The 18211-nt window shown below is 40.8% G+C and overlaps 2 protein-coding genes across 2 annotated transcripts; one reads left to right on the forward strand and one right to left on the reverse strand.

Annotated features, from left to right (window-relative positions):
- Nucleotides 1-664: 664 nt before the first annotated feature.
- mfn1b (mitofusin 1b) lies at nucleotides 665-13496 on the reverse strand. Its single transcript, XM_076088039.1, has 18 exons — nucleotides 13337-13496; nucleotides 12719-12876; nucleotides 12392-12527; nucleotides 11604-11766; nucleotides 10688-10812; nucleotides 10389-10497; nucleotides 9328-9435; nucleotides 9065-9218; nucleotides 8699-8766; nucleotides 6484-6605; nucleotides 6095-6221; nucleotides 5592-5696; nucleotides 5410-5512; nucleotides 4188-4414; nucleotides 3871-4044; nucleotides 3395-3591; nucleotides 2484-2618; nucleotides 665-1762 (listed from the first exon to the last, which is right to left on the reverse strand). Exons 2-18 carry the CDS (start codon nucleotides 12864-12866, stop codon nucleotides 1693-1695), a joined length of 2271 nt encoding a protein of 756 aa, XP_075944154.1. The 5' UTR covers nucleotides 12867-12876; nucleotides 13337-13496; the 3' UTR covers nucleotides 665-1692.
- A 2072-nt stretch (nucleotides 13497-15568) lies between these two features.
- On the forward strand, nucleotides 15569-18035 carry plaat1 (phospholipase A and acyltransferase 1). Its single transcript, XM_076088041.1, has 4 exons — nucleotides 15569-15595; nucleotides 16016-16154; nucleotides 16815-17083; nucleotides 17861-18035. The coding sequence occupies exons 1-4, from the start codon at nucleotides 15569-15571 to the stop codon at nucleotides 17960-17962; spliced, it is 537 nt and encodes a 178-aa protein (XP_075944156.1). The 3' UTR covers nucleotides 17963-18035.
- The last annotated feature ends 176 nt before the right edge of the window (nucleotides 18036-18211 follow it).

Consider the following 18211-nt stretch of genomic DNA (forward strand, 5'->3'; position numbering starts at 1 on the left):
GTTTAAATAAGTTTAATTCAGGAACAAGTCAGAACTGTTTTTAGGAAAAAATGGACACCCACTTTCGTAAATGCAAAGCACCTGAAACGAGGACCAAAATGGACAAAAACTGGCTGTGCAGTTGCTACAAATTCTGCTTTTGGTGCTTATTTAAACTTTACGTATCTTTGGCTTCTTGGCCGAATAATCATCTCTGGACAAATTACACCGGCTCATTTTGACAGCAAAGCTCATTGTCTTAAATGTTTAGAAAGGGACAACAACTCAAAAACATTTGAAAGAATCCAATGGTTGAAGAGTTTGAGAGTTGTTGAGAGAGTTACAAGCAGTTCTATGAGCTCATGGACCAAGATTCTTCCTAAAAAAAACATGTATGTCATTAAACTAAAGCACATAATAGGTTATTGATGTTCTGGACATATTATTCAAATATCTGAAGCAGATGTGTGTGTATACTTGAGGTAGGTCAAACGAACAAAGTGCATTTTCTTCCTCATAACAAATTTCTAAACGGTGCATCAATTACATCCATGTTTTCTTGCCAGCAGTTGTGCAGACGTGGTGGTGCTTGTGCACAATACGAACAAAGCATGGACACAGGGTGCCAATAGTGGTTGTAAACTCCACGGGGTAAAGGTCTTTCAAATAAACACACAAAAAGTCATTTTTTTAGATTGTGGCAGATTTAATACAATCAGGCAAATCTGGAGGTATTTCAACACGCATTCAAGAAAAGAAGAAGACAGTTGCGGACTGGTGTAATTGTCATGTTAAGTCTAAAGGTTATAAATAAAGGATATAAAATATAAGGTTTTCCAAAGCTTTTGCTCTATAAAGTTTGGATAGTTAGAAAATAGAACATGAAACAACAGTATGTGAAAGACATGCTTTCCCTTTCTACTCGAATGATTTCTCTCAGTCAACTAACTTTAACTAGGTCCTTCAAATTAAGGAAAAAATGTTCTCTTGTTATTAAATATATTTATTTTTTGTTGCTAACACAACAGATCATGTGCCCGAAAAGATACATGTACAGTCTTACAGACACTCAAACTTCATTTGCTTCACAAAAGTTTGTCAAAAAAGGCATATTCACAGTTCGAAGCACATTAGTGTCAAAATATGGCACCCGACCGGCAGCCTTCCCGCCGACCGAGATTCTAATACCACCTTGTGGAGGGAGCGTCTCTGCGCATAATGAGTCCACGTTTCTGTTTTACAGGCAGCTTTGTTTGACAGTTGGTTCACTGCAGTTTTTCGAGCACCTGAAACGCCTAATTGGCAGTGGAGGGAGGGAGGGAGGGAGGGAGGGAGGGGGGGGGCTTCACTCTCTTCGGTCCATTAAGAGTGAAATTACTGATCAATTTCTTTTTCTTGATTAATCTACAAAATGTCCCAAAAAAAAAAAAAAGACATGTTGACTATTTACAAATGGCACAAAAAAAAAAAAAAAAAAGGACCAAATCTTCACACTCGAGAAGCTGCAGACGTTTGGTATCCTTGTCTGATAAATGACTAACCTTTCATATTATCAAAACATCTATAGATGTCTTTGAATCGATTCATCTGTCCAGCGCTAGTGTCCACACAGAAGCTGTGGTGTAGTTTAGGAGATGAGGACCGGGGCGCCGTGAGGCTGAGGAATGATTGGCTCGACAAGAACCAAACTGGGGAGCGCTGAAGAAGAGCAGCTCACTGCTGAGGCTGCAGATACTGGTTTGTGAACACCTCCAACTGTTTCTCCAGGTCTGTCGCTTTATGCCTGCAGAGGAAACGGACACATGTTACATTTGGACCAACTTCATCCAAACCACTTGTACAGTCAAATGTAATGTAATTCTCACTGTTAAACTATTTATTTGCAGAGCTGTTCTGTAAGATCTGAATTTTCATATGTATGTCAAGACTGAATATCTGACTGTTGTGCCAAACATTTGATGCCCAAACCTTTCAAGAATTAGAAATAGAAAAAAAACGACCTGAAGAAAATCCCTGTTTAAAGAACTAATTTGCCTTTTTCCACCAATATTTGTGTTTGATGTATTGTGACACAACTATGTACACTTTTATACGTATCAGTACTCTAATTCAAAGCAAGCTCTAAAAAAAGTACAGAAAAAGCAGTATCAGTAAAAGATCATTTATATTTCCTCTCTGTTAAATGTTCTGGTTCTTTTTCCTAAACGCAAGGATAAAAAAAGCTGAAAAACTGCTCAGCCAGTGGCAGCATCATCAGGTCCGCTAACAAATATTATTTTGTACACAGGCGCTGCATCCTGTGACCATTATGTACTGTATGTTTAAATTAAACTGTCAATCTGCGTACTGACTGCAGGATTTGTGCAGCAAGCTTAAGTTTAAAAAAAACCCCACCATTTTCTTCTTCAGGTCCCCCAGACTAGACCTTCCCAAAAAGTCAACTACTGCCCCCTCCCCCTCCCCCCTTCATGTTGCCCCCAATGAGAGAAGGAGCCGGCACTGACCGCAGGGTCTTGGAGTGGCTCTGGACGGTCTCCAGCTGATCTATGGCGGCTGTCAGTTTGCGGATTTCAGCCTCGAGCTCTCTCTGCGTCTCGTCCACCTGCTGACAGAGCCGCGCAAAGGTCGCCGCCATCTCCCTGGAAACACAGAGGGCACAGAATTGCAGGGCTTATTTATTTAGCCCTGCTACAGAGGGGGAGTGAGGTCTGTGTGTGTTGACAGAAAATTGAGGAATGGTGCAAAGTAGTGGCGTCAACGGTCAGTGAGGTTAACCGCTAACCATAAGACCAGTTACGCATGTTAGTCTATAGGTTCATTTAAAATGGGTGCCGATTTTAACAAATTAGACAGGACGCACCGTGGATAGCGTGTGAGTATTGAACAATGAGTATTGATTCAATACAGAATCGATGAGTAATCTCATCGGCTCTTCTGATCTGCCTTTGTAGAGACCACGATCGACCGCTAACGAGCAGTGGCCGATCGATCGGAGCACCCTAAACGATGACCTGATCAAAATACGGCTAGATGTAATAAAATAAAAAGGCAATTTACGACACAAACGTTAAAATTTCAGCACCTCTACATGGATAGCACTTCAAAAAGCTGCACCAAAGCTCATTGAGTCAATGGACCGCCAGACTTAAGAGCGAGCCTCTTGTAACTTGCACTGTAACCGAAACTGACACGTCTGAAACACAACTAAAACTCTCTAGTGCGGAGAAATGAGCACCTAATGTCAGCATGAACGTTGTTAATGTGCTGAATGTTAAAGACTTAATCCACTGGGCATTATTACAAATGGTTTCAGGGTGGATTTCACATAAAAAAAAAAAAAAATAGAACTCTTTCATGTACTGCTCTAGTTTGTTCTACTATGAAATTACAGAAATGATGCTGTGTCAGGACTTACTGTTGGACCTGGTGGCTGCAGTTCGCACTAGTAAAGCTGACTATGAGCTGCAGCTTCTCTGTTGCGTAGTCCACAAACTGGCGCTTCAGAGAGCGCTCCTTTGCCTTCGTGGTCCAGGTGAGTCTCTCGTACAGGTACAGCAAGCCGTACAGTGAGCCCGACAGAGCTATCAGCCTCCAGCCCACCGTTCTCCACACCTTAGAGAAATGAATAAATAAATACATAAACAAGCAGAAGCTGGGTTAGCTGCCTTATAATTAGACCGGCCTTTCTATTCAGTGCAATAACATAAAACAAAAGTAGTTGCCTGATGTTTATAATCTACTAGTGAAAATAACCAAGTTACTTATTTTGTTGCCATAACCTACAGCAGACAGTTTCCTGCAACCTGAAGCTGGCTAGATATTTATGTATAACTGTATATGTTCAGCTACCCCAGATGTTAACATGCAAGACCAATTTTGTAAACAACATACCACTCCTCCAACGATGAGGACACTCATTGAAGTGCGGGAGGTGAGGGATGCCACATTGGTTGCAACGGCTACCATCAAGTCCTCGTGGGTCATGACAGCCGTCTCGTTGTTGGGCGGCGCCGTGATGGACGGGGGTCCTGAGGAGGGCGTGAGGGCCAGCGCTGGTCGAGAGGCCTGAGTAAGGACAGCGGAGTTTTTATAAATCTGACTTTCATAAATGTATATTTTGTGTTTATGTGAACGAAGCGTTATTGACATTAAACATCACAATATGAATCAGAAGTTAGTCCATCAACACAACCAGCTCTGGCTTGTACCTGGAAGTTCTGGTCCACCAGTCGCAGCGCTCTCTGCGCGTTGACAGATCCCAGAAAGCGGTGGACTAACACTGTCCAGCCCAACGAAAACTGGAACTCAATGTTTTCCTGGAAGTCATTGCAAAGTGTTGCGCAGTTTAGGTCGTAACTCAGGTCAAACTTCCTGCTAGGCACCAGCATGTGGACCTGGCTCTGGGCCGAAGAGGGAAGCAGAGGGAGCATGCTCTCTGGAGAGAGAGAGAGAGAGAGAGAGAGAGAGAGAGAGAGAGAGAGAGAGAGAGAGAGAGAGAGAGAGAGAGAGAGAGAGAGAGAGAGAGAGAGAGAGAGAGAGAGAGAGAGAGAGAGAGAGAGAGAGAGAGAGAGAGAGAGAGAACACATGTATGAGAATACAATAGAAACAGACAGAAATACACATCATTAGTGGCTTAGTTTGTATTTAAAACATGCACTGATGCTTAAAACATACACCCACGTTAAGGGTCTATTCTTCCAAATAAGTACTTTAACAGTTTGTGCAAGTACATTTTACAGCTAATAATAAATATTTGGGTAGAAGGAGGCAGAAAATAGCAACACATGATGACAAAAAAGCAGTTTATCATTGTAGTTTTTAAAGCAAAAAAAAAGATTACATTCAATTTGAATATGCTGGTTTTCTTAATCTCTCCTGAGGGGAAAAATAAGTCACACCACAATGTCATAACAGCACCTGAGTCCTTTTCATCAGAGGGCACATTAACACCGAGCACAGCTTGCATGCGTGCCTGTCACAGTGACGCACTTGTAGCATAATGGGGCATGGGATGATGGCATTCAGCGAGGAGGGTAAATTTAGCAGGGGGCTGGGCGCTGCAGACCATAGCCCGAGTGCCCAAAAGGTTTTCACTAAGTTTAGCAACACACTAAATGAGTAGAAATCTGGGCTGATGTCATTTTTTATAAAATGATTTCATTCCCTGGCCTTTAACGCAAGGAAAGGTTCAGATAAATGATCTTCAGTATTCTTTCATCTGATTTTGTTTTGGCGTTATTATTGTTTCATTAACTTCAGCCAACCTTTAGGTTCAGCAGAACTATTCACTCCTGATGGGTAAACCTAAGGGCTACAGGCTGAGGCCAAAGCTTGCGCTGAACAGATTTGTTCTCGGTATGTGTTGACAATGCAATATTACTACAAAGGAGATCTCATTATTCTGTCCAGTCATGTTTACAGTGTAATTACCCATCATGTATTTCTGAGAGGACTGGACAGAAGCGTTGACGGCGTTGGAGCAGCGGAAGGCCAGGTTCTTGCCCATCCCCTCCTCCACGTGAGACAGCAGCTCCTGCAAACAGAACAGGAGTCAGTCAGTCATTTCCAAGGAAAGGTGCGGTCACAAATATTGAATCGGTGCCCCTACTTACAGACTTGTAGATCTTGAGGACGTGTGACGAGGGGTGGAAGTCACAGTGGAACTCATCAACGATCACGTGGAGACGGCAGATCTCCTCTCCCATGGCGCAGGATACCTGGATGAAACACATGCAGAGTTATCGGTCGGCTACAGGAGCAGGCAGGACTTACACGTCCTACTCAAAGAACCACCGGCAGCACATCAGATCTCAAGCTGGTGCATTAAACAGCAAATATTGGTCTTTTCTGATGGACATCTACCTGTAAGACCACTTCTGTTCTTGGTTTCAATCAATGTGTTTTTAGTTTTTAGACTCTCAGTATTGAATTTGTTTAAAAACTGCATGGAACTGTTGTATTTGAGGTATGCATATGAGAGACATTCAGACAAAACAATAATCTACTACTAGATTTGCTGTTTTTATGGTCTTCTATGAAGATTAATGAAGTTTCACACGCACATACATACAAAACCCCAACATTCAAAAGCTCTTCCACCAGTTGTCGTCATTACCTTAGACTCCACGTCCTCGCTGATGGCCTTGATCTTCTTCTTTATTTCATGAATAAGCAAGTTGAGCTGATTCTTGACAAACTCCAGCCGGTCCATCTGATACTCTCTGTCTTCCAGAGCCGCCACTCTGAGGTCCCACCACACCAAACAGGAAATAAAGTCACAAATGCAAACTAGCAGCTGAACACTTTTGCTGTCAAAAAGCAACACAGTAGAAAGTAGCATTTTTTTTTAGAAAACCCCTGATATTTTACGAGATAATTTATCCCTCTATTATTAAACAAAATACCATTCAAATCATGTTACCCGAACATATTTACTAAGTTTCATAGAGTAATGTCCAGCAATCCATTCCCACTAAAAGACTGTGTACGTAACAAGATACTCACCTCTTCTCTGCCGCCTCAATGTTGATGGCGTCCATGATGCTCTTGACCTTTTCTGTGATCAGCTTGGCCCTGATAGTGTGCTGCTCAAACTTTGTTTTCACTGCTGACTGCGAGATACACTCCTGCGAGGCCATAACACACGAGTTACTGTGACAGCTATAGGGGCTGCTGCTGGATAGGGCGCATGAACTAGCACGCTATACCGGGGACGAACAGAAGACAAGATAGACACCTGCTGCTTTAACTTAAGAGAAGACAAGAACACAGGTGGGACAATGACAGCAGCAGTGTGTCGATCTTGTGTCCCACAGCCCATTGCAAGGTCACAGTAATGTGTTGGTAAAGCCACAGGGAAAATTATAAAAACATATCAACTGTATACAATCAAGAATGACAGTGAAAGAAAACAAAAAAATACAGAAACAAAAGTAGGAATGTCAATATTGAATAGTCTGAATTGATTCCCTCTTTAATCCCCTGTAAGTCACACAAAACAAGCAGATTATATCTAAAGAGCTATTGATGTTTGTTATTTCACTTATAGCTATAATCCTTATGATTAGCATGAATTCAAAACCTTGAGTCGTCATTTGTCGACTTAATGACTCTGAAAATGAGCTCAATATTGGTTTTAACCAACATAAGGTTCAGTAGCACACGCTACCAGTCCCAGCTGTGGCGAAATTGGTGCTGCTGTCTCTTTGTAAGGCATTGCTAGGCCTATGTACCGTTATTGTTTGTGTATGTTATTTTATGTATTTGTCTATCTGGACCCTGAATCTGAAATAAAGTTTATCTATCTATCAAAACCATTTTTTTGAGATTTCAATCATTCAATGTGTTTACATTCAGTTATCATCTCTCTATGAAGTAGTTTTAATTGTTAGTGGCGGAGTCCACCATTCCCACATTCCATTCAAATACAAGTGGAATTTACAGGAGGCTGGCCTGTAATCCAGTGTGATTTTATCTCATTAACAGGCTCATCGTTTACTGTTCACTCTCTGAATGGTGTATCAGAGCTGCACTCAACTGGCAAAACCTGTGGGGCTCTTATTGTGAAAGAGCCACAGGAAACAATATGTATTTGTTACAGACAGGCTGCACACCTTTAACTCCTCAGGAAGGTAACATCCTGCTGATGTGTGGAAAACGACTTGAGGCATGTGCAGCATGAAATCAGATCCCAGTTGCTCTGATTATTGACCAATTTAGTTATTAAAAACAACACGAGTTTGTACGACAGTTGCTGTTGTATTCCTGACAAAGGAGCTGCTCAACGAGTGCTTGGGACATGTAGTATTAAACTGCACTTTCGCATTATAGATTTAACCCAATGATAATTTCCCCCCAGGATGGACACAATTCAATTCCTGATTGTTATAATGAAAACACAGAAAACTCAACAATCAAAGTTAAAAACAGAACAAAATCAAAGTGGAACGAAAACAAATGGGTGTCCTCGCCTAAGTGAATCTAGACTTCAGCAATGAAGACACAGGTTGATGGAGAAGGCACAGTGATTGGTCTAGAAGGCACCGGAGCCGCCAGCTTCAGGTCGAATGACTGGTGGCGAAACCTAAACACTCGTTCCAGGTTCGAGTAGTTGACTACTCAGATTTTTACGGTCAGTAGAAGAACTTTGGTTGCGTCTTGTTTTATTCAATATCTTTCTCCATGCAATAATCTTAAACACATGCGCGTGCGAACACACACATACGCAGGCATTTTCACCAGGCAACTGAATTTCTCAGAATAAAGTACGCTCTGGTTCAGCGTCTGATAAAAGCAGCCACTGCTGGTCTGAATGAATGAAGAAAATAGCCTCACTTGTCAGCATAGTGACTCCCCTTCTCTCCCCAGTTGTAACTCATTCTCACCAGCAGAAGCCAGACAATGTCAAAAAGATTGGCTTAGCAGTTCATGATACACCAACTTAATCAGCGTCCGTGCTGCTTTTTGGCTTGACACTGCTTTCCTCTCAGAGGCATAACTGTTGACTTTATGGTAGCATATATATATATATATATATATATATATATATACTAGTGTCCAATTACAAATATGCCCAAATCATTGCTCTATATTCGTCTAAATCTGTCTGTCGGTTTCAGACAAGAAATAGATTATGATCTGAGAAGTGGGAATACAATTATTGAAAGATATTGAGAGGACACACACACACATATACATACATACATACACACACACACACCTCAAACCTCCTCTCAAAGCATTGGAACTCCTTAAGTCTCTCCTGGAAGCCCTCAGCCAGGGCTCCACCTGTTGGATGCAATGATCACAGAAACATTATACATCAGGTATATAATAAATACATAACTGTTTATTGACTTATTATTTGATTCGGATCATTTTTATTATTGTAATCACTGTTTATTATTGCTGGTCATTTGCAATGTGAATGGAGTTTAGTGATATCCAACTATTTCCCTCGTAAAAAATAAAATAAACAAAAAGGTTCCAAAACAAGATCCTGGTGGTGACTGATATCAAACATAAGGATATGCACAGTTTCTCCATCCTCCACGAATACAACATCCGCTGAAATGCGAAGCCTCACCTCCTTCGGGCATGCCCTGAGCACGTTGCATGCGGGAGTTGAGCACCTCTTTGGCGGAGACGAAGAAAATGCGGTCGGGTGCCTGATCACGGTCCACAACCTTCAGCTCCTCCACCAGGAAGTTCACACAACGGTCTGTGTGCTGCTTCCTCACCTGGAAAAAAAATAACAAATTTAATTTGTTCAACAAAACAAAAAAAAAATAATCAATTTTCCAAATGTTTCTGATTCTGACATGACACTGAAACAAACGGTTGACTCACGTCCTCCATGTACTCTGGTTCGTTTGCTGAGGCATCCCAGCGGTTGTTGAGGATGAAGATGTTGGGCTTTGACAGACGTTCGTTCACTTTGTGGAAAAAGTGCTTTTCCTAGATGGCAGAAGGGAGAAGGGAGAGGGGTAAGGGAGAGGGGGGAAGAGTTGCTCAAATCAGTGAAAACTTAAGGGTTGAATCAGTTAAAATGAATATTACGCCATGAGTACTATATGTATCCAAAACACTACCCACGGAAATGACAACCCAACAGTTCATGGAATGGGACAAACTCATACAAAGGGTAAACAGTATATGGAATGAGAGAAAACCAAGCTATAAAACCTTACAAGATGGAAGAACGGGGCTCTCTTGCTTACTAGAGTAGTAGTATGCATCCCATTGAAGGCCGGGCAAAGCCACTTATTACTTTGCACACCACAACAGCAAAGTAGTTTGGCAACATCGCAGCCACAATTCAGGCTCTCAATGACGCTCACGCGTCGCCGCTATTTAACTATCTGACATTATTTACATAAAGCCTGGGATTTATTTCCCTGGGATAGCACAGACGGGAATGTGTGCTTGCTTTCCCTTTAAGAGCTATCCGGCAGGGTTAAGCTCTGTGATTGACTGTGTGCAGCATCACATTGCATGAATGCCTGAGCAGACAGAAACAAGAGTGCGGCCTGTGCGGCTGGACACAAACATGGGCAGCCACATTCTCCACTCTGTAGTCCGTTCAGCAGAGAAAAACAACCACGTTGGCCCTTTAAGTACACATAAGGGACTGACATAACGGAAAACTTGACCAAGTGGTCAAATTACTGTTCTCCCATCACCTTGAGTGGACACAGAAAGACATTTAAGGAAACAAAAATTGAAATGTCCACTCGTAGGTTTAACGATGTCCAAACTATCCATACACTTCAAAGTGTTCAAAGACAACCGACATAAAATGGGTGTAGTAATAAATATTATCTGCAAGACAGTGACAGAGTTCACAGTTAATAAACTACATCAGTCCTTTGCTCAATCGTTGAATGAGTAGATTGATAAGGCCTTCTTACCGTGTTCATAAGTGTGGATTCAGAGTTGGCCACCAGCACAAAGACATCAGCATCCAGGCAAAATTTGTCAATCCAGCTGTCCAGTTCTGATGTGACATCTGTCCCTGGGCTAAGAGAGCGGAAGAGAGGTCAAATGCATGACATCTGCAAAATATGTGAAGTAATATGTCCATTTGAGCGCGATTTGTTTTCCCACACACCTTACTGACTTTATCTGTGTGAATCCAACTCTTTAATGTCCTTGATTCTGTCAGATTGATATTTATGAATTTCCAGATCTGATTAACGGATGGCGTTACCTGTCCACAAGCACCAGGTCGTCTCGAAGCAGAGCGCACTTGGTCTTCGGCCAAAACACACGGACGAGGCAGCCGGCGTCCAGACTCTCGTCCATGTGGAGCGCGTGAGCCAGCTGGTTTACAGTCTGCAGAGGAGATGTAAATAGACCGACGTTATGGTTGTTGATGTAATAACCTCTATTTAATGTATATTCTATTTGTGCTACGTTATGAATAGAAGAATACCATTATTACGATAACATGGGAGAAAATCTGAGCACAAGGTTGTTTCTTTAATCACTTTTTAAAGTTTGTTCTTTTAGGTTTTACAGCGTTGAAAGGAAGACTTCCGTACTTCTAAGATGTATGGTGCATTATCCAGTTAATTGTTTGATTTTTTAAACAGGAAGGTATAATTTACAGTATAGACTGCTTAATATTTTGAACTCACGTCCACATCATTCAGTTCACGGAGGCTGAGGCTTTCATTTCAGACACCTGACACCACCGTAAATATTCTGCATACCTGTGACTATATTCAATAAACTACTGCTTATCAAACTATTTAATACCACTTGTAGAAGTATCAGGACAAAGATGTGAGCTTGGCTCAGCTATCAGGGTGAAGAATAAACCATAAATCAGATTGTATCCTCAACCGTGTGACCCGTTGGAGTACAACAACTCTTCCACAACAACAGTAAAAGACCGAATCAACCATATATATTATATACATACCAGATTCTGGTTTGTGCAAAACCCATAGACTGTATATGAGTAACACCGTGTTCCCAATTAGCAAAAGTACAAAGAGGTTCTCAATAGCTGAGAACAACAAAAATGTGTAAATATACAATACGAATGGGAGACAGACGACCAGTGCTCATAAAAGACCAAATTAAAACCCAAGCAAAACGTTTATTAAAATAACATTTACCTTGATGCTCTTCTCCTCATCAGAGCCCTCCGTCTTGAGGTAGGCCTTGTCCTCATCAGTGCCCTCGACACTAAGAAAGCAGTTGGTGGTGTGGCCAATCCCGCTGGGCAGCACGCGATCCCTCAGCATGGCGTTGACCACTGTGCTTTTACCATTACTGGTCCTAAAAATCAAAACAAAACAGTCAGTGACTGCATTTGGAGGCAAATAATTTGCTCAAATTACTCTCGAAATGAATGTAAAGTCCTCGGGTGTTACATCCTACTTCACTTCAAATGTTAATGCGAAACAAATATGCGGCTACTAATGGGTAGGACAGAATGGATAACCTGGCTTCACCTGTGACAGGTAGTGTTTTCTATGTAAGGTGGAATTGTCATTGTTGACTCAAGCAGAAGAAATATTTTTTCCGGTGACACACCCTTCCTATTGTGTTTTGGATTTGAAGGTGTTCTTTTGCATCAGCGAAGAGCACAACACAGTTCAACTAACATCCAGTTTGAACTCGATTATGAAAGATGGGTTTTTACAGCAGGAAATGAGGTTACTGAGATATGTCACTTCAAGGATAATCGTCCAAGTTAAAGAACATAAAAGTGAAAGCAAAACCGATACCGATTGATTTGGGAAAGGACTAGTTTAACTTGCACAGTCTTTAACGTCACAATAGTTATGTCTGTAAAGGTTGCTTTTATGGAAAAGACTGCTTGAGAATCACATCAGAAAAGTGTTAAAGACAATATTCTTTACAAATAAAAATTCAGTTGTGTGTGTAGCTGTTTTATTACCTGCCAAAAAAGGCCACTTTCATGTGTCTGCGCGCCAGCACCTCCTTAATGACGGCCAGTTTGTCAGCATATGCCTGAATCTCCAGCTTTTGATCTTGATTTGCAATGTTCTCCAGAGCTTTATTCCCACAGGTCTCTGTCCAAAACACACAGACGAACAACACCTACTTCATATAACATTCAGACAGAGCTGACCGACAGATGATAAAGAATTGTGTTAATGTGATAACTCCGAGCATAAAATGACTTTTCTGTCAGTAGTATCCTGTTCACTATGTATACTATAGCTGCCTGACAAACGGGGAACAGATAAGAAAACGCTCTCACCTTCCACAAACTCTGAAGTCTCTTTCACATAGTTCAGCAGTTGTTCAAACACATCGCTTATCTTCTTCTTGGCCACAACAAAGCGCTTCAGAGGGGAGAACTCCCCGTGAGCTGAATCTGACCGTCTGAGGTGAGGAGCTGCAGCCATGGTGTTCAATCTGAACAACGAGAGGGCAAACGCAGTCATATCAGTGGACATGAAAAATGTTGGTCAACAACGTGACTGTTAGTGCAGAGGTTAGATCATACTGCACGGTTTTACGTCTGTGAGAATATTGCAGTTGTTACATTACACGTTAAGTTAACTGTTACACTGCAGGTTAAATACCACATGTTAACTAAGTTATACAACGGTTAGTGAAGCCACTGTAGAAGTTAACAGTGATCTCGTGCAACTTCGATACACATGACACATGAGAATAACATGCAATGACTATATATGTTTGGCTTTTCTTAACTACTTGTGATTCATATTTTTTAATTATTGTGATAAACGAGCGGTCGCGTGCTGGGTGCCAAGCAAGCTAACGTGAACGGATTATGCTAGCTAACGTTACAAGCGGCAATGCGGTAGTAGATTAGCGTTAGCACGGGTAGATAATTGTATTATTTCCTTACCACAGTCTTAACACAGCCAGTGTCCTCTTGACATAACACAACAGTGTGTATACACAGCGACAGTACAGATAATCCCTTTCCCTTGGTGAAAGATTACTTGCTGTCAGCCTGGCTAACCTTCTGTTAGTATGCGGTAATGACAAGGTAGTCGGAGAAGGAGACAGGCTACCGGAAACAAACTTCAAAATAAAAGCACAGTTGACTCGAGTTGCTGCATAACAGACCTAAGGTTATGTCACCAAGGCTAGCTAACCTTAGCCAGTTGGCCTAACTCAGAGCCCTTTATTAAAGAGATATTAGACGGCTCTGTGTTAACTCTATATATTGTTTGTGGTTGTTCATTTGAAATATTTCTAAACATTGTTTTACACATAATCTGTTCAATAAATTCTCCCCTTTAACTGACATACTGACATTTTTTTTGTCCTTCCTGCTATGTTGAAATGTACTGCCTGGAGCTTGACGCAGCTTCCAACCGCAGTAGCCAATCAACGTGCAGAGCATGCGCCTGACCCCTGAGATCCATTTTACTGTAGCAAGACTCAAGTGAGGGTATAATTAATTATACACAGGACATGGAGCATGGAAAGTAGTGTTAGAAACGATAGTTTATATCGCAATAACACATATAATAGCTATTAATCTTTTTTGTTTTTAAAGCAGAAGAAAAGAAAGGAAAGAGAGAGTTTCCTACAACATTTTACATGTTTTTCACTTGGAATATCTGATTTTCAGCCCCAGTATCAACACATATCACCAAACTGGTACACTGGTCCATCCACACTACAGTATACTGTCCCCCTATCCATCTATCTGTTTACCCATTTGCCACATTATAAGTAGCAGAAGGGAATATATATGAACATACACATGGGCTGCTACCCTATGTCACCTCTACAAGCAAAGAGTTCAGACAGCATTTAAATTAAATCAGTCATGCATGTGTTGCCTTTGCAAATCCACAATAACTCTTGTTCAGGAGAGTAGTGTGTCTACTTGTGAATGGGACAACGGTAGGGAGGAAACGCCTCCCTGTGTGTAAATGTGTGTGTGTGTGTGTGTGTGTGTGTGTGTGTGTGTGTGTGTGTGTGTGTGGGTGACCTTAGCAACTGTGGCAAACTGTCATCAGTCAGAGCAACGGACACTGAAATACCTCCACCAGGACCTCCAGCGTCTAGTTGGGCTTTTGGATATTTGACAACCTTTTATCATCTCGGAAACTTTGAATCGATCTCTTTCTGTTTTTCTTTTCCTGCTGGATTTTTCTTTTTTTGGTTATGTGCGGATTGAGGATGGAAAATTAAAATGGTGAGGAAGAAAAAGCTGCTGGTGTTTGAGTAAGTATTACTCCTGTATGCACTTGCTCTGAAATGACTTGTTTGAAATGTTTGAGCCTCTGGCATGAATTCAAAACTATCACTTTCATAAAGCTATAACATCACAACAAGGGACTTTAAAGGTATCTATGGCACTTCATTTTCATACTTTGTTTCATATCTCTACAGAATGTTTTGTAAAGTAGCAATAGATGTAAGATTAATAATGTTTCACAAAATAATTACATAACATCCGTACAGAGATGTATTGTATGTTTTCATGTTAGAGTTTTAGTTTGACAAAATAACATGAGGCGTTTTTTTCAGCGAGGCTCTAGCATCATACATTAATGATGAGATGGATATACTAATTGCTCTCCTGGGCAGATATTGATTTCATCGCATCCATGTGTAATTTTGATCCAACCTAAACTCTTCTCTCTGTGGAATTAACAGACGATCTAGATATTTTACTTATTATCTTAGGTGATACAAGGTAATCATTAAAAAACAAACAACCAAACGACAAGAACTTTGACATCAGGGTAATATATGTGATACAAAATCAAATTGTTATGGGTGATTATTTCTATGTGAAATAACCTGGGCTCAAACTATTTTTCTGTCAGCTTCCCCATTGTGTCGATGCTATTGTGGCAGCACAGGTGACAAAAGAGCTTATGTATGTATTGTCTGTGTGTGTGTGTGTGTGTGTGTGTGTGTGTGTGTGTGTGTGTATGTATAGGTGCTATTTGCATTGTACCATCCTATCTAGCATTCTCTTTCTCTATGAATTTACTTATTTTGCCTTTGAACTCTTGAGTGATCTGTTGTTGGGTTAAAAATAGTTTTGTTGTTTGTTTCTACCTGTGTTTGTTTTCTTTTCCTTATAGAATTTGTGGAAGCATGATGTGGGATGGATAAACAACAACAAAACACGACTGTAAGTTGACTGAAAGAATGTTATTATGACCACAAAATTAACAGTGTGTGTTTTTATGATGGCCAAATGTGGATATGTAATACTGAAGTATGAAGGAACTTTGCTGACTTTTGAAAAGGGAAATGTATGTCTGAGTCATTTCAAGAGTCTATTTACTGCTATAGATTCCCTAAATTATAACATTTAAATAATTTGTCCTGTCAAACTGCATCAGATGTTTCTCGATTATGATATGAAATCATTTCCAAATTGCCAAATGTTCCATTTTCTAAACAGCCTCATTTTAAGACCAAATTTATTTTTCAAAATAGACACTTAAAGACAACTGAAAGCTGTGCATAACTTTCATGACAGCAGTCAATATGTGAGATAGTTGCTGCATCATACTGTGTCTCCCTGTGTCTCTCATTTTGTGTGCAGATGGCCTCTAATGACCCCGACCTTCCTGACCCCTCTGGTGACCCTCAGCCTGGTGACCTCATTGAGATCTTTAGACCGGCCTATCAGCACTGGGCTCTCTACCTGGGAGATGGTTACATCATCAACTTAACTCCTGTTGGTCAGTAGGAAACGAGATGTGTGTAACCGCTGAGCTAACTTTAAGAAAAAAAAAGTGATAACTCAGACATCATTGGTTGATTTTGACACACTTTAACTGGATGACGCTAAAATCGTAAGAAAAAGGTAGTGTTTCGAATGACAGACTTTTAATGTATTTTTACATTGTGGTATTATGACTTTTATGTAAATACTAAATACGTCTTCCACCAATTTGACTTGGTTTAGAGTCCCTGGAAACTTGGGTATTGTTGTAGAATATGACATATTTGTGACTAATCAAGCAACAAACAAAGTTGAAGTTTAAAAGCATCCTTAGTTATGATGTAAGAGTTTTACACTGAAACACAACATTAGCCTGACAGCTGTCTCTATATTCGGAATAGTTCAGTTTTGCATAGGACTTGTGGCTGTTTTTGTACTAAGTGGATCTCCCCTGTCTTTTTCACTACAGTTTTGATGAAATGATACACGATGATGATACATTTTGTCTCTGTGACCAGGATCCTAAATGCCTTTGGGATCAGTTTGTGTTGTGCATCCCTACATCAGCTGTCTTTCTATTTTTCCTAAATCTGCAAGATTCCAGGTCCAAGATCCTACAATGTTCACTTCTGGTAGATACATGTGATCACACTGAGGCTCTGCTCCTCCTCTCCAGATGAGAACCAGGCAGCCGCCATGTCCAGTGTGAAGTCCGTCTTTAGCAGGAAGGCAGTGGTGCGTATGCAGCTGCTGAAGGAGGTGGTGGGCAGCGACTCGTACCGTGTCAACAACAAGTACGACCACAACCACACACCCCTGCCTGTCTCTGAAATCATTCAGCGAGCGCAAGTCCTCATTGGCCAGGAGGTGTCCTATGACCTGCTGGGGAGCAACTGCGAGCACTTTGTTACCCTTCTGCGCTACGGGGAAGGGGTATCCGAGCAGGTCTCTCACTCTTTGTTTTGTTTCCATCTTTTGTGCCATCAGGGTAAAATACTAGCTTTTCACTCAACATAGGCTGCCACAGTGACTGGTGACTTGTCACAACAGTCATAGTTCCACTTGTATTTATATATATTTTAAAGAGAACAGGGCATTTAAAAGACTAAAGATTTATTTCAAGTAAACATTACCATAAAATAATTTACTTTATAATGACCTGTGCTATTTTCTTAACTCCAGACTATTTCTATGTGTATATTTCAATTCTGTGATTGTGGATGCCAGATTGTGTAGTATAAAGGGACTATTTTACTTTTACTTTCACCTGGAGTAGATTCCTTCCATTTTAGTAATACCCATAGGTTTGGTAAAACTAGATAAACGCTCACCTAAACACAATCAGTGAGCCTGTCTGGACTGGGTGGATTTAGGAACAGGTTTGGTATTGTTAAAGTTAGTGCTACAGTCTGGGTGGATATTAACAGACCTAAAATTAATGTTTTCAATGTCACTCACCCCCATAACCTTGAAAGGTATTCTTCATAGAGCAGCTGTGGTGAGGCTGAATTGATTAAATTATATTAATTAAAGTTTCCAATGGTTTCGTGACCAGATTTTAGGTGGAAAAATGCTAAAAACATTTATATAAACCTCTCAAAAATCTTTGCTGTTCATTCCTGAGTATGTTGCAAACAACATGTTCATCATAAGCACAGTCCTTGTTATTAAATATATTTAAGACCACGTCCTCTTGTCTTCTTGTCCTCCTTGTCTCCTCAGGCTACACGGGCTATCGGGGCCATCAGTTTGGTGACGGCAGCAGCCAGTGCCTTCTCTGTCCTGGGACTGATCAACACGCGATCCAGAAACAGGCCTTTCTGACAGCTGTGTGCTTCACTGATGGGTGTTGTCTCCCAACATTCATGCGGCTGTGATTGAAAATAAATAAAATCTAAATAAATATTTAACAAAAATGCAAATGATTGTGTTACTTTTTCAGAAACTGGCCTCATATAGTTAACACCATTTGATTTAAATGGTGTTTGTTAATCAAATATTAATAAAGTTGAAGCTTGGAATGTGAAATTCACCAAAAAAATCCAATTCTATTCACCATCACTATTATATAGG

The sequence above is a fragment of the Anarhichas minor genome, unplaced genomic scaffold (genome assembly GCF_050575085.1).
Source record: "Anarhichas minor isolate MPS153535 unplaced genomic scaffold, ASM5057508v1 ptg000010l, whole genome shotgun sequence".
NCBI classification, from domain to species: domain Eukaryota; kingdom Metazoa; phylum Chordata; class Actinopteri; order Perciformes; family Anarhichadidae; genus Anarhichas; species Anarhichas minor.